Source organism: Cryptomeria japonica, chromosome 11 (genome assembly GCF_030272615.1).
Source record: "Cryptomeria japonica chromosome 11, Sugi_1.0, whole genome shotgun sequence".
Taxonomy (NCBI): Eukaryota; Viridiplantae; Streptophyta; class Pinopsida; order Cupressales; family Cupressaceae; genus Cryptomeria; species Cryptomeria japonica.
Window position 1 is genome coordinate 337,574,527 of NC_081415.1, and position 15,610 is coordinate 337,590,136.

At 37.8% G+C, this 15,610-nt stretch overlaps 1 protein-coding gene across 1 annotated transcript in view; it reads left to right on the top strand.

The window, feature by feature from the left end:
• The window catches only part of LOC131074954 (NAD-dependent malic enzyme 62 kDa isoform, mitochondrial), a 264,127-nt gene that overhangs the window by 177,905 nt on the left and 70,612 nt on the right, over positions 1-15,610 (top strand). The window contains exons 9-10 of the mRNA XM_058011705.2: positions 8,462-8,568; positions 9,158-9,269. Coding sequence (XP_057867688.1) covers positions 8,462-8,568; positions 9,158-9,269 — 219 coding nt within the window. The remainder of the gene's footprint in view (positions 1-8,461; positions 8,569-9,157; positions 9,270-15,610) is intronic.

The following is a 15,610-nucleotide window of genomic DNA, read 5'->3' on the forward strand; positions in this document are numbered from 1 at the left end:
TTGTGTTCTTCATCTTGCATGGACACACAAGTCAAGGATCAATTACCATTTCGTTTAGTCATTCATTCTCACCATTCATTCCCCGAAGAGACCCAAATTGATTACCCCCTTTGTGATTTGAACATTACTCTACAATTGCATCTACGAGGGTTTTTTGGCTTTGAGGGAGTGATCCAAGGATCAAACTTGGCATAGGGAAGTCCCATGGCAATGAAGACTACACCTAATTTTGAGCTTCAATCGATACTAATTTTGGATTGCCACTTTGTTTGTTAAGGAAAGATTCTCGATGCCTTCAATCTCACCCTTTTGTTACTGCAAAATCCAACCTTGAGAAGCAAACTTTGGAATGATCCTCAACATTTGAACGAGTATCAAGAACAGCACTTAATTCTAGCACAAAATGAGAAAGTTCGGCCTGAACTGTGGCCTTGGAAGGGTCATTGGAACTAAGGTTTTATTCCCACCGAAGCTTGGAAGGTAATGCATGAATCTCGGCCTAAACTTCAGCCTTTTCCATGGGATTTGAAAGCCAAAAGTTCAGAAAATACCAAACTTTCCCAAATTTCATATTAAAATAGTTCAGAACATATACAACATACTATCAAGTCCCCTGTTTTTTACATATGTTTTGCATTGCTTTTCCTCTATTTCTTGCTTTTATACAATATCTTTTTTCTTTTTTTTTACATGTATATCAAGACAGACCGTAGCCCTGTGTCAGCTGACTAAGTATTACACTATAAACAACATATAGGAGGGATTAATACAAAATGCCTCATTGGCCATACAAAAAGGTAACAAAAAGAAGCCACCCTGCTCACTGCTCTCCTGTGCCTTTCTCCCCAGCTCTAGGAGGAAGCACTTCTGAATCTTCAAGTTTAAGCTTCTGCATGTATTGAACCAAGGCCTCGATCTCCTTCGGATGCAGCATATCCATATGTTTCTTGAAGTACTGGATAGACTGGATATCTTCCTTGTAAATCTGCAGGGCACCCTCATGAACCAAGGTCATGAATCTGTCTTTAGATATCTCCAGAACAGCTGAAACCTGTGACATAATATAGAAATGTGTGAGTTTATTATTTAACTCAGTAAGCCTCCTCTTGTTCTGAAAAACCTCTCCATTTCTTTCCTTCCACAAAAACCATAACACCTCACAAGAAAAGACAGACTAGAACCAGTTCATCTTAAGGTCAAAAGATTCTACAAAACCAGCAAGGACCTCACTCCAGGAAGGACCAGGCATGTGGTTCAAGACAATAGAAGGACCAAGAAAGATGGACCACACACCACGGGCATACTCACACTCAAAAAACAGGTGCTCAAAGGACTCTTGGACATCACACACAACACACTTAATAGACATGAGACCCTTAGCAGGTAGAAAGGAACCAACAACAATCTTTTTTAACAGAAGGAGCCATCTAAAACAAGACTTTTTAGGTTCAATGGGAGAATGCCAAAAGAAATCAAAATCAAATTGCCACCTGGACTTATGCCATTCAAAACCCCAACCTTGATTAACTCTAGAGAAGATTGAGTAATCCTCTTTTAGCATCAAATAAATCTGTTTAGTAGAAATTTCCAAAAAAGGAGAACCATCCAACCACTTAAGCTATTCCAAAAAAGAGACAGTATCCAAGATCTTACCAGAGAAGAAACAACCTGTAGCCTTACCAATGAGGGAGTATGTTTTCTTTTGTGAGGCAGGTATCTCATGTTTAGACTTAATCTCCTTCCAAGAGCCAAGTTTGTTGTCAATCAGTACATTGCTAATCAAGGATATACCTTTATCATTCCAAATCTTAGCAGAGCAACTTTGGGTCAAAGCAAGGGGTTTATTGTTCAGGCTCACCCCCCACCAAATAGATCTGTCCACAATAGCATATGCCGGAGAACTACCTATTGCATCCTTAGAGGGGAGTAACCTCCTTACCCGTGAGCATGCCTTCCAAAGTGATGCAAATACACTAGAGCCAAACACTTTCATGCTATAATCCCCAAGAACAATTTCACATAAAGGGATATTCCTCCATGTTTTACCTTTCTTAACAACCGACCTTCCAATATTGTTTCTTATCAGCACCTTCCAAGGTTCATTGCCATATAGGGCTTTTACAATCCATTTGGAAGCTAAGGCAATGCCATGAGCCCTGATATCCTTGATACCCAATCCACCCATACATCTAGGTCTGCAACACCAATTCCAGTTCACACAGTGTCTCTTCTTGTGCCCCATCCCATCAGACCATAAAAAGTCCTTCATAATCTTCTCAAGCTTATTGGTTTGATAATTAGCAAACACCCATGCAGAGGCACAGTAAATATGGTGTGAGGAGAGAACCTTTTGAACAATCTGCACTCTGCCAGCCAAGGAGAGCATGTGAGTCTGCCATTTAAAATGTTTCTTTTCAATTTTAGAGTATATCCATTGCCACATATCTTGAGTAGCCGGGTTAATAGCAAAGGGGATACCAAGATATCTTACAATAGAGTTCGGTCCTGCCCATTGCCAACTTTTACTTGGGATCCAATTTGGGGGAGTCTTAGACCATCCAAGCACTGTAGATTTGTGGGGGGTTATCTTAGCACCAAAGGCCAAACCAAAAAACTGGAGTCTTTCCATGGCATTATCAAAGTTATCCTCATTCAGGGCTAGAAATAACGCAGTATCATCAGCAAATTGAACATTAATCAAATCATCAGCATTAGGAAGAGTAAGACCTTTGATAGGGGGTTCAAGTTCTGGGGCCCTTAGAATGTAATAGAGAGCATCTGCAGCAATGACAAATAGGGCCGGGGCAATGGGGCACCCCTGTCTTATAGACCTCCTTAGTGGAATAGCTTCAGACATATCAACATTAACCTCAACAACTGTGGAAGAATCTTTAAAAAGAATATCTATCCATTTACAAAAGTATGAAGGAAAACCAAATGCTTGTAGCATTCCCCTAACAAACGGCCATTCAATTCTATCATATGCTTTCTCAAAGTCCAATAGGACCATTGGACATTCTGATTATCAGCTTTGGCCTAGTGCATTGCCTCCCAACTGGTGACCAGATTTTCCAGAATATATCTACCTTTTATGAATCCGGTCTGTGTGGCAGAAATGAACTTACCTAATAGTCCAACAATTCTCCTTGCCAATATTTTTGCAATGATTTTATATGAGATATTCAATAAGGTGATAGGTCTCCAATTTTTAACCAGTCTTATCACCACCTTTAGGTAACAACTTAATAACACCTTTATTTATATTTTCTCCAAGAGAACCCTGTGCAAAGACATCTTCGTATAATGCCAATAGTTCCAAGCTTATCCAGTCTATTTGCTTCTTGTAGAACTCAACAGGTAGACCATCCATCCCTGGAGACTGGCCATTGGCTAATGAATTGATAGAACTTTTGATTTCTTCCAGAGAGATCTTATGGCTCAGAGCCTTAGCATCCTCACAAGAGATTTTCTTAGGGATTAGAAATAAGCATTTTTCTAGGGCCTTCTGATTAGTATCCCCATGTTCAGATGAGAAGAGACTATTATAAAAACTGAAAAATGCCTCTTTGATGGCTACCAGATCATTAGTGATTAAGTTGACTTGAATGTCTTCAATAAGTTCTCTCTTATTTTTAGCTTTGATAAGATTGAAGAAGTGACTGGACCCCTTATCTCCCCCTTTGATCCAATTCATCCTAGCTCTAATCTTCTACCCTTTGATCATAAAGTTCTGCAATTTCCTTAAAAGGTTCTTAATCGAGGACAACTCTCCTTCCAGCCTAAGGTCATACCCCTTGTTCTGAAGTTCCTGTTCAATCTCATTAAGCCTGATTTGGAGAAAGGATTCCTCCTTAGACCCTTCCATAGCATTCTTCTTTCCAATAATCTGAAACATTTTTCTTCAGGAAGCAGTAAGTTTCTCCCACTGTTCCCTTGGTCTGAGATGGGGTGAACAAACTTTAGTCAGCTGAGAGACCATCAAAATAGCTTCTGCATTATCCTCATCATTTAGCAAGGAGACATTAAGTTTGAAGCCATTTCCCCTTTTAAGTCTAACCACAGAGGAGGGGTCAAGGTCCAGATCAACAATGAGAGAAATAGGAGAGTGATCCGAGATGCTAGCAGGGGATACACAGATGGGGGCTTCCCCCTGTGAGGGAGGAAGGAAAAGAAAGAAGCATCTACATGACATCTATCCAGTCTACAATACAATCTTTGTTTACCACTTTGGTTGTTGCACCATGTGAACCAGATACCGCAAAAGGAGCCTTTTCTCTTCTCCATGGGATCAATCAGGTTGAATGTTCTTTTGAACTTGGACCAAAAAAATTGTTCATTACCCTTCCAACAATGTTTATTACCACCACTTTTATCATCCACATGTTCAATCATGTTAAAATCTCCCACAAAATTCCAATGTGCATTCGGCAATCCGGCCGTTAACCAGTCCCAAAGTTCAGCTCTGTCTCTGTAATCATTAGCAGCATAAATGTTGCAAATACCAAAAACACAATCTTTCTCCTTAAAGGTAACCCACAAGGCTCTTTGACAGGGAGAGACACCATTAGCAATGATCCTGTTGGCCCACTTGGGGCCAACCATAATGGCAGTACCACCTTTACCCATCTCATGATTGGAATGAAACCCTATGGCTCGATCTCACAAAAATCTCAACATAGTATAGGCCTGAAACCCCACCACTCTGATCTCTTGCAGGCATATAATGTCTTTTTCCTTGATGCTATTACACCATTTTCTGACAACATATTTCGTATCAGACATCTCCAGGCCCCTAGCATTCCAGCTATGTATGTGCATCATCATAAGAACTTATTTGGAGGAGGGTTTTTGGTTCTTGTACAATCTATTGAAGCATTCGGGTACCTCATTAACTTTCTTACTAGTATCATTGGAGAGAGATTGTCTATCAGATGTTTTTCTTTTCTTTCTCAATTTTTTACTAACCACTTCAATGAATTGCTCAGCATTACTACTATTAACTAAGCCATCCGAGCCAAAGGGTACAATATACCTATCAAAGGAACCTTCCACCATGAAGTTCATGATACCAGGTAAAGAATTACTCACCCTCAACTCGGATGGAACTAGGGTGGCATTCCTTAAAAGATCAGCCTTCTCCTTAATACTTGCAAGAGCAATCTGTTGGGCATTCAACCTGGGTTGGTGAGAGGGATTTACAACCCTTGCTTGATCAGAGAAAAGAGGATCAGAATGTACTGATTGATACTCACCAAGGTTCTCGGGGGGATCATTAATGAGGGGGGCTTGAACAACCTCATATTCATCCTCAAACAGAGGATTTGAATGACTAACAAATTTATTTCCACTAATATCACCAGTAGGGCATTCTAGGCCACACTTAACAGTTTCTTTGCCCATGTCGGATGGAGTATCCATAGGTACAGAGGCCCCCTCTTTCGAGGAGGAAAAACCTTTTGGCATTCTGCTATTATCACTTCTCAGATTATTAATATCATCAATATTAAAATTAGCATTATGAGTTTTCTTCAGAGAAGGGCATTCCTTTCTCAAATGTCCATTATTTTTACAATAGAAACATGCCCCCAAGTTACCCAACAAAGACACTTCCCAAGCATAGCTTTCCCCTTCAAATTCCAGAGAGATAATGTCGGGAAACACTACTTCGGGGTCAAGAGCAACGAGTGCCCTAGCATTCAAATGGGGGAGGGTAGTTCTCGAGCCCTCGACTTGCAGGATGGAGCCTAGAGGCTTCAAAATCTGAGAGATGAAAGGCCAAAATTCAGGCTGTAAATTTTCAATTTCAACCCAATTGGGGGATAAACGAGCAATAACCTGCTCTACATTTCCTTTAGGGGACCAAAGAAAAGCTCTAAACAGAGAGTGCTCGACATTCCAAAAAAAATTCTTCAAAACTCTATCTTGCATGTTATGAGTTTTAAAGAAAATTACAAACAAACCCTTCTGGATCATTTTGCAAAAATTAACATGAATGCCTGATTTTTTACCCCACACATTAGCAATCCAATCATCAAAAAACTTCGTGGAAGGCAATGATTCTCTAACCATGCAAACAAAGAAAACTGCAATATTTCTTAAACAAGATTGCTCGGCCCTAATAGCCTTAACCATATACTCATTAGGTGACAGGGAGAAGGTCTTCAACCCAAGAGGACGAGACTTACCATTTCCTCCTCCCCCAAGGTCGTTAGCCGCTTTGTCATCCCCAGGTTCACGTCTATCTCCATCGGTTGTGGTTCCTCCCGAGGCGGTCTCCGTATCCATGCGCTCGGGCCTGCAGAAAGATCCATTAAAACATGCAGAAGGCGGACAAATTGTGGCCGAATGCTCTGCAACCACTGCTTTGTATGATAGTTTCTCATGCTCTTCCTTCTGTGGAATGACAGCCTCATTTCCCAAACCCCCCTCATTATTAATGATGACATCCTCATTATTCCTTCGAGAGGGATCTTCATTACTCAGACTAACCATCAATCTCGCACGAGCAGCCTCAATGAAAGGGCACGAACAAAACCTAAGTCCAGAGGCAAATTGGCAAGAAAGAAAACAAGCATGCCGAAGGAAGAAAAATTAAAGAAGAGAAAAGGGCACGACAAATGCATACACGAGGCAAAAACAATCAATCCCTTCAAAATCAAAAAGCAGCATAGGGAAGAGGACACGCATCACACGATAGGACACCAAGATGACCTCACAAATGAATGCTAGCAAACTGGTTCGAAATCCGAGGAAGGTGACAGGGCATCCTCCCTGGATCCGTACAAGTTGCAGAGCACCCAAGAATATAGGGTTTTATTATGTGACTTGATAGAAATATAAACTTTCCCAAATTTCTTCAATGGTAGCTCAGGAAAAATAAATACTTTCCCAAAAATCTCGCTGAAAAACTTAAATGTTATCTCACACTCCACAATTCCTTTCTTGAAATGACGACTTCTTAGAAAATCAATAAAGACATTTACAACAAAGGGTTTGTAACCTGAAGGGTTGTTTTGGCAAGGCTTTTCTCATGAGGTACAAAGCAACCCGGGCATATTGACATGATGAACTAGTTTCAATCATTTGGGTATAATTATAGAGTAGGATGAGCAAAGATAGGAGACCATCAATATCATTTTCTCTTAAGAAAATTGAGAGAAAATTTGCAGAGATGTTGTAGAATTGGGTAGAGCTTGCACCATTTCCAATAAGGAAGGCCAATTATGCCGAAAGTTGTACTGCTGCTTCTATTAGGGGTTTGGTGTGACATGTTCCACTTGACAAACCTCAAGTAACCCATTCTTGAACAGCTTGGCAACCCTAGACTAATGATGAGGAAAGTAACCCTGCCATTCTTGCTCATGGGATGCTACTTAATTTTGTTTAGTAGTTTTGTAGGTTTTTAGTCTCTGTTATGGGCATCCCCAAAAAGGCGCGTTATTTGTAAAGTTAGGATATTGGAAGCAGTGCCTATGTTTTTCGATGTAACATGTTGGAATGAAAAGATACAATTTTCTATTGCCATACATAGGTTTATAGTATGTCAGTTTACTCAGTAAAAACTAGTACTTATGGTCATGTCTATTACTGGTGCTTGAAGAAGGAACCACAAACTTAAATCAGAATCATCTTTTTTCAACGTTATTCTGATATACATGTTGACAATTTCAAATTGCCTGATTTTTGTCCATACAGGCATTTGAAATTGTACCTGTCATTTTTTATTAATATAATATGTTATTCTTGCTTTAAGAAAGAAGACATAATTCTAATGGTTTCATGCTATGGCTTTTGAAACACTAACAATGCATGTATGGCGAATCACTTCCACGTGTAAATTAAGTCAAACTCAAGATAATTGCACATCATATTTTTTTGCAAAACTGGCCAATCAAACATGATGAAATCACCTCTATTTATTAAATATTCAGTACATGTCTGTTATGTGGAGTAGAGCTTCAGTAAGACATTGAAATGAACTTTCATAAACATTGGGTCATTAATGAGAACGACTTTGATAAAACTTTGATGTGGTTAGGAACTTAAGAGAATCTTAACCTTCCTTTGTGGGTCATTCTAAGTGTCAACTCACTGAAGTCCCATTCTTGTATGCGGTTAGAGGGACTTTTCCTGTATGATGCTACAATGATGATGAGTTGCTTTTTCCATGTAGATACTCCAATTAACTTTAATCCAATAAACTATAGTTATACGGGTCCATTATAGTGAAAGGAGGATGATTTAAGTCCATGTGAAATCAGGAACATTATTGTCATTCATCTTCTTTGAGCTATTATTACAGAATGCTTCCCAGATACCTCAATACACCCATGGAAGGAGGAAACTAACTATTAGAATTATAATGATAGGATGCTTGTTCATACTAAGAAATGGTCTTTTGTCTGTACTTTGCTATGCAAAACAGTTTATGGAATATTTCGTGATTTGATTTATGCTACAGGGAACAGCAGGGGTTGCAGTTGCAGGTCTTCTAGGAGCAGTAAGAGCACAAGGCCGGCCAATGTCAGACATTGCAAAGCAAAAGATTGTTGTTGCTGGTGCAGGCAGGTAGGATGTCAGATCATAAAATCCTTTTTGGAAAGAGGCTTCTCAAAATTGATTGAACTTCATATAAGTTTTTTACTTTTTCACATAAAGGTACATTTGCAATAGGTGGAACCAGTTCCTGCCTGTCTATGTAGAGTCATAAAAGGATTTATACTAATTTATGTTTATTAGATGTTGAGCTGTGAATCTAATGTTAGCAGAGACTGCCATTATTTAAAATTAAGATTTGAAAAAGGAGTGGTTCATAGTCTTGTACTTGTCTACCTTTGGGATTTTTTTTTAAATGTTTACACAGTAGATTTTGGTATATAACTTCCTATTATATGTCCACTAAGTTTCCTGATTGTTGATGATTTTTTATTTTGAGTTTATTTAATGAACAGTAATTTATCATTATGCCAAATCAATGCTATGCATTTAAAATGAAAGATTGTTTTTCATTGTACAAGCTATGTGGTAGCATTTGATGTGTACAGGTTAATGTTTTACCAAACTCATTCATTCCAGTCTCTTGTTTCAAATTATCTAGATGTATAGTCATACTTTTCTTGTACATCTTATCAGTATTTATTGTATCACATTATTTCAGTGCTGGAATAGGCGTTCTGAATGCTGCAAGGAAGACAATGGCAAGAATGTTGGGTAATACAGCTTCTGCATTAGAAAATGCAAGGTACCAGTTCTGGGTGGTTGATGCAATGGTAAGTGTCTAATGATATTTCTAAGATTATTGTAAAGAAAAAATATTCTAGTTATGTTGTGACAAATCTGTCATAACTTATACTGTTTGTTATATTATATGAGTTCAGTCATTCTTACATTTCAGTTGCTGTTTGGATAATTACATATCCCTTGAAGTCATAAATTGTTATCAATCTATTTGATGGATCTAACAACACTGTTAGCGAAGTTTTGAATGAGAAGGAAATAAAACATCTGAAAAATGCGAAAAATATTTGACATATTACAAATAATAATCTATTTCACACATTGTGACAAAATATTTAAATTAAATACAACGTTATCATATAGAATGCCACACTCAATATATACTTTAGATGTTGATACAACTTAAGTTGTTAGTTCAGGTATAATTTTGGGGTCCAGGTGCAATGGTTTATTGATAGTTTTTACTCAATTCAATTACACATTCATAAAAATTGAAGCTGAAACAGCAAGTGCATCAACCCTACTACTTTCTGCCCATGATATATATTTGATTGTGAAGGCCCCAAACATGTCTATAGCATCCAATACTTGATTCCTAGAATGTCTAAGACAATCCTTCTTTGCTTGAAACTGTTCTCTTTTTTTGTTAAAAAATAAACTCTTTTAATCATAGTCAGCCAACTTGGTTAGTTTGTTTTTTCTATTGGAAAGTTTTTGCCATGTTTACTTACCGTAGAAAACTAGATTGTGATAACCACCTTGGATTTTGTATACCAATATTTTTTCGCAATTTCTCACAGTTTTTGGAAGATCCCCAGCTGGTTTGTACTGAAAATTTCCTGATTTTTCAAGCTGCTGATTGAAGTTTCAAGATAGTTTCTCCGAAGTTTTAGGCTTGCGTTTTGATGTCAATGTTTGCATAGGGTTTAAGTGTGAAAGAATGCCAAGAAACAAATACTTTGAACCATATAATTCAGAAATATAATAACTGATAATTAATTCTCAGAATTCTGATTTAGGAACAGCAATAAAACATGTGTCAGATTCAAGAATTGTAATGCACCAAAGCAACAAAATGCTTGCCAGGCTTCCAACGCCTATCTTGGAGAAGGTTTATTGATGAATTTGGAAAATAAGTAGAGTCTATGAGCTTCAAGCTGCTGTAGGGGGCCCCAATGAGTTTTATTTGATCCAACAATAATTTCTAAAAACAATTTTGGAGATCCATTGAGTTCCACACCTGGTTCCCAAGCTGGATTATTTCAACTACCTACAAATCAACAATCTGAAGGAGAAATATTCTCTTGTCGCCTGCTGAAATTATTGAAATACTACTTTGAAGTGCTACATATAAGATTTGCCTGAGAATTATGCCCTCAATTGGCTGGATCGTACAAGATTGGCACCCAAGTGACTGCATGGTGGTATGGCTGCCTTGGGAGTGGGTACGGCTGGCTTAGGATATGAAATGGCTGCCTTCTAAAGTCTCCAAACCCTCTCCAATCTGCATATAATTCTCTGAAACTGCTGAATTAAGTCTGAATTGAAGCAAAATTAGAAATTCTAAATGAATCCCTCCATTCTGTGAATTGGGGTATCGTCCAAATCCACCTGTCTTCAAGGAATTTTTGTTCCTCAAAGCTGCTATGCTGCTGAACTGAGTTGCAGAGCTCAATTCCCAAAAAGCTGATTGTAAAAATGATTCAAAGATGAATGAGTGAAACAACTCCAAACCCTAATTTGAATTTAGGGTTGCAAGACTTTATTTAAATAAAGTTTATTAAACTTTATTTCATCCTCTTATTAACTTTATTTCATTCCCTCATGTCTCCCTCAAGATGTATGAAGTTGAACCCCTTAGACTCCCTTTATTGATAGAAATGAGTTGTTTTTAAAAACAACTTAACTCATGTCTCCTAGGCATCATGGCACAAGAGGGGCCCCTTTATTATAATTTATTATAATATAAAGTGACTTAATTAAATTTTTTTAATTTTATTTAAATCAAACTTTAGACAATAATTTATTTAATCCAAATTTATTCATAAATTTATCACCTAGACTCCAAACTGAAAATTGAATGTTGTCACCTGTCCAAGGATGAAACTGGATGTGACAGTGCAATTGACAGTCTCCTCCTAAAAGTAGGGATGCTCCTAAAAATTAGGAGATTGTCTCAAATCGATGATAAACACTCCTAAGCCACTTGGCTATGCTCCTCAGCCCTCCGAGTGGTCAAACAGTCAACTAGTACCCTCCAAAAAAATAGGAAACTGCCCCAGAATGCCCCAAAACGTCTCCAATACTCCTCAGAAGGTCACCGAACCCCCAAATGGGCTCCCTATCCACCATGTTAGCCCATGAGAACCCTGATTATAGGCTAACCCATGCTGATAATTGGATAGTCTAAGGAAGGGACATTACAGTTTTGCTAAAAAGGTATTTCATCAAACAACTTGCATGTATCCTTATTTTGACACAAGATCATTCTAATTATAACAAAAAACTATTTTTCAGTTCTCAACTGTTGATTTCATGCAAATTGATATGCTTTGAATTTAAACATAACAATAATAACATAAATAAACTTAGTTACAAGACTCAAATTCGCCTCAAACTCGACAAATATAAAAGCCCAAGAAATTTAGAAATTTTTAAATATTTAAAACTTGTTTCATGTACCCTTTAATAAATAAACCTTAAAAGACACAATAACCTCATCAAATAGAAGCTAATTTGATCACATACACAAGTATACATCAATCACATAAGTATAAACACAAATTCTAGGTAAAGAAAATAACACATTTAGATATATAAATAATGTCAAATGTATATAAAACTCATGACATACGAAATGCATGGCATCAAAAGTCTCAAATAATTATTAAAACAAAAGCTAGAAGTCTATGGTTCAGAGGAGCTTGCATCCCTCTTGCGTGGACGTCTAAGGTAGGTCTTGTATTATGTTGCACCCATGATATTTTCCTCTATCTCGGTGACACCCACACTAGAGATAGGATCCTCGACCTCAATGATCTAATCAAATTGTGAAGCGACCTCCTCTAGCGTGATGAGGGTTGAGTTGTTGCCCAAAATTTGTTTGTGGTGAAGATGAAGGTTGTAATGAACATAGACTATATCATTCAATATTTGCATGGACAATCCATTCTGCTTCTTGGAGTGTATGTGCTCAAACATGCTCCAATTGTACTCACAAGTTGAAGCACTGCATTGTTGGCTCAATGTTTGACCTACAATCCTCTGAAGATTTGGTACCTTATCATGAAATCTTTCCCACCATACATATGAGATCAGAAAAAGAAAAAATATAAATCTCATTATCCAACTTTAAACTTCAATATTTAATAATAATATAAAAACAGGAAAAGTTCTTATTTTTAAACTTAAATTATGCCCTTAATAGATTTTTACCTGGTGGCGAGTTGCCTTGCATATTTCATGGTAAAAGAGATCTCCTTGTACAAGTCCAAAGGTCTCAATCTTGTGGACAATCTGTGCTCCAACACTGGAATCAGGCATCATCCACTCTATGATTATGTGAGCCCACTTAGAACCTCCTCGTCCACCTTGAAATTAGGGTGGAATTGGAATGTTGGATTGAGAAAAATGGGCAATTGCTTGTAGGGGCTTGTGAAGTTGGAGGTGCCATTTCCTATCAATGATTTCCCAAATGGGATGATACTTAGCCTCAACTCTTGCATAAATGGATCTAATGGCCTCCCTCGCCTTATCCATGGCCTCATATATGTAGCCCATTACGGGCTTCTCCCCATTAGCAACTCATAGGAGAACTACCAAAGGATCTGTGAACTACAATTATTGTGAAACGTTAACATAAGTGTGAACAAAAATAAGCAAATAAAATAAAAATATGAATAAAAATTTAATATAGAATTAGATTTACCTTTACGATCTCCGCAGTAGGTTCTTGCTTATCAAACATCCAATTTGCCACATCAACCGCTGCATTGCTCTTAGTATATGATGAAGAAGTCCACTCCTCACTAACTAGCTGTTGGTTGAAAATTTTGTACACCTGCGAAGATGTGCAAAATTGTGGTTTTAGCCACAGTGAGTATAAAACTCTCCTAATTTAGGGAAGGCTCCCCCTCTACTACTGCTAACACTAATCTAATTTCGGTGGGATAACATCTTATTCTCTTTCTTCAGAACAGACAATATTCTTTCTCTTATTTCAGAAAAGAAGTTACAGCAACAACGGTAAATACAGAAATGAAACTTTTTGTAGGATTTTTAGAACACAAAGGGAAGCAAAGTTTCCATCAAAGCACAAAGACGTCCGTCACTTCCCCAAGACGGGAAAATAGAAATGAAAGCGCAAAGTCTTCAACACTTCTTGCCTCTTTTATTGAAAGCAATTTGATTTACATCTAAGCTCAAAGTCTTAGAGTGCACATACAAACTGGCAGAATTTTGTTACATTGCCAAAAGATCATAATTACATGAAGCACCCTTGTCCATATATAGAGAGGGTCTGAGAGAAAAATGTGGGAGAAGTCTAACCAACTGAAACTTATTCCACAACTAACTTACTATGACTTATTTAAATTCAAGTCCTACTGACTTTTGACTTGTAATTTGTTTACATGCAATTACAGGTTACAAGAATGCAAGTGATATGATCTCCTGCAATTACAATTTCTAACATTACATGTAATTTGTCAAAATGAAATTAGAAATGCATAATAGAAATTATTCTAAGTGTCCAAGACATGACTCTATCTACATCATCCTCTGTTTGATCTTCATGCTATTATAAGACACTGTGATTAAAGTACTCAGGTTTGGGAATGGCATCTTGAACCAGGACAAGAACTTGCACCCTTGATAGTCTTTGTCTCCTTGGCCAGCGAACTTCAACCTTATCACATGCTTGGGGTAGTACCATTTCTTCAGGGGGGAAATCCTTCTCTTCGTTGTGTTCTTTCTCCATGCTTGATTCACTTTGTCACTGGATGACTTCATGAGGATTATTGACCCTTGGGCTGCTGCATGAATTATTGTTGTATCTATTCTTCCTTTGTTCACTGATGAAGAATGCATAACACCTTATTCAAGATGAAATTGTTATAAAACAATGCCCATGCCTTGATTTGTTGGTTTGATAGATTGTGTGTGCAAACAAAACTGACAAGGGAATGGATAAATTGATGCAAAAATGGGCTCACAAGTGAATTTAGGGTTTTGAGGACTGCATTACATGTGTGGAAAAACAAGAGCATTGACTTGCAATTGTGGAGAACGAACATGCAACTTCATATGTGTAATGAGAAAATACAATTTTGCACTTGTAATTGGATCCTAGAGACACATTTTGAAGTGATTTTTGAGTGCATTTTGGACCAATTTCGGGTTTTGGGAGGTGGAATGCAAGTGCAATGTAGGGAAAAACTTTTACACTTCCACTTGTAATGGTGTCTTGAAGGCCTGATTGCAAGTAAGCATTTTGATTGGGAATAGCTTGCAATCTTGTGGGAAAGCCTTCATAATCTGTCTTTGAAATCAAAACTTGGGGATTTGATAGCAAGCAAGCAAACCATCACAACTCATAATTGTAATCGGGTCTTCAAGACTCGACTACAAGTGTGGGTGTGAAGATTGAGAGCAAGTGATAATGGATACTTGTAATTGGGTCTTGGAGACCCAATTACAAGTGACTAAGATTCGATATAGTCTCTTGGAAAGCACTTTGAGCATGGAGAGATATGACTGCAAATGAAATAAGTTTGCCAAGTTGAGATGTAATGATAAACTTCACACTTGCAGTCAGGTCTTGGAGACTCGATTGCAAGTGTGCAAAGAGGGTAGAACGATACAATTTATACTTGTAGTTGAGTCTTGGAGACCCGATTACAAGTGAGAGTCTATTTCCATTAAGAACATTATGATCTGCACTTATGAAAGAAAGACCCGGTTACACTTTAGGCGAAATGGGGAAGGATTTTCCTAAAACTTCCACTTTCAATCGGGTCTTGAAACCCCGATTGCAAGTGAGCATGGAGATTGCAAACTTGGAATGCAATGATAAACCTCTACTTGCAGTCGGGTCTCCAAGACCCAATTGCAAGTAAGAATTGCTTGCTAATGGGTGAGCAAAAATTTATAGCTTGCCTTTGAAATTGGATCATGAGGATCCGATTACAAGTTGTATTTGGAACTACAAAGGGGAAAATATGAACCTGCAACCACCTTTTAGAAATTGGAAAGGCCTCTTATAATGCATACTATAGACACTTTTTACTTGGAATCGGGTCTCTGAAGACCCGATTGCAAGTAAACACTTGCAATGCTTGACATTGACAAAAATGCACCACCAAAGAGACTTTAG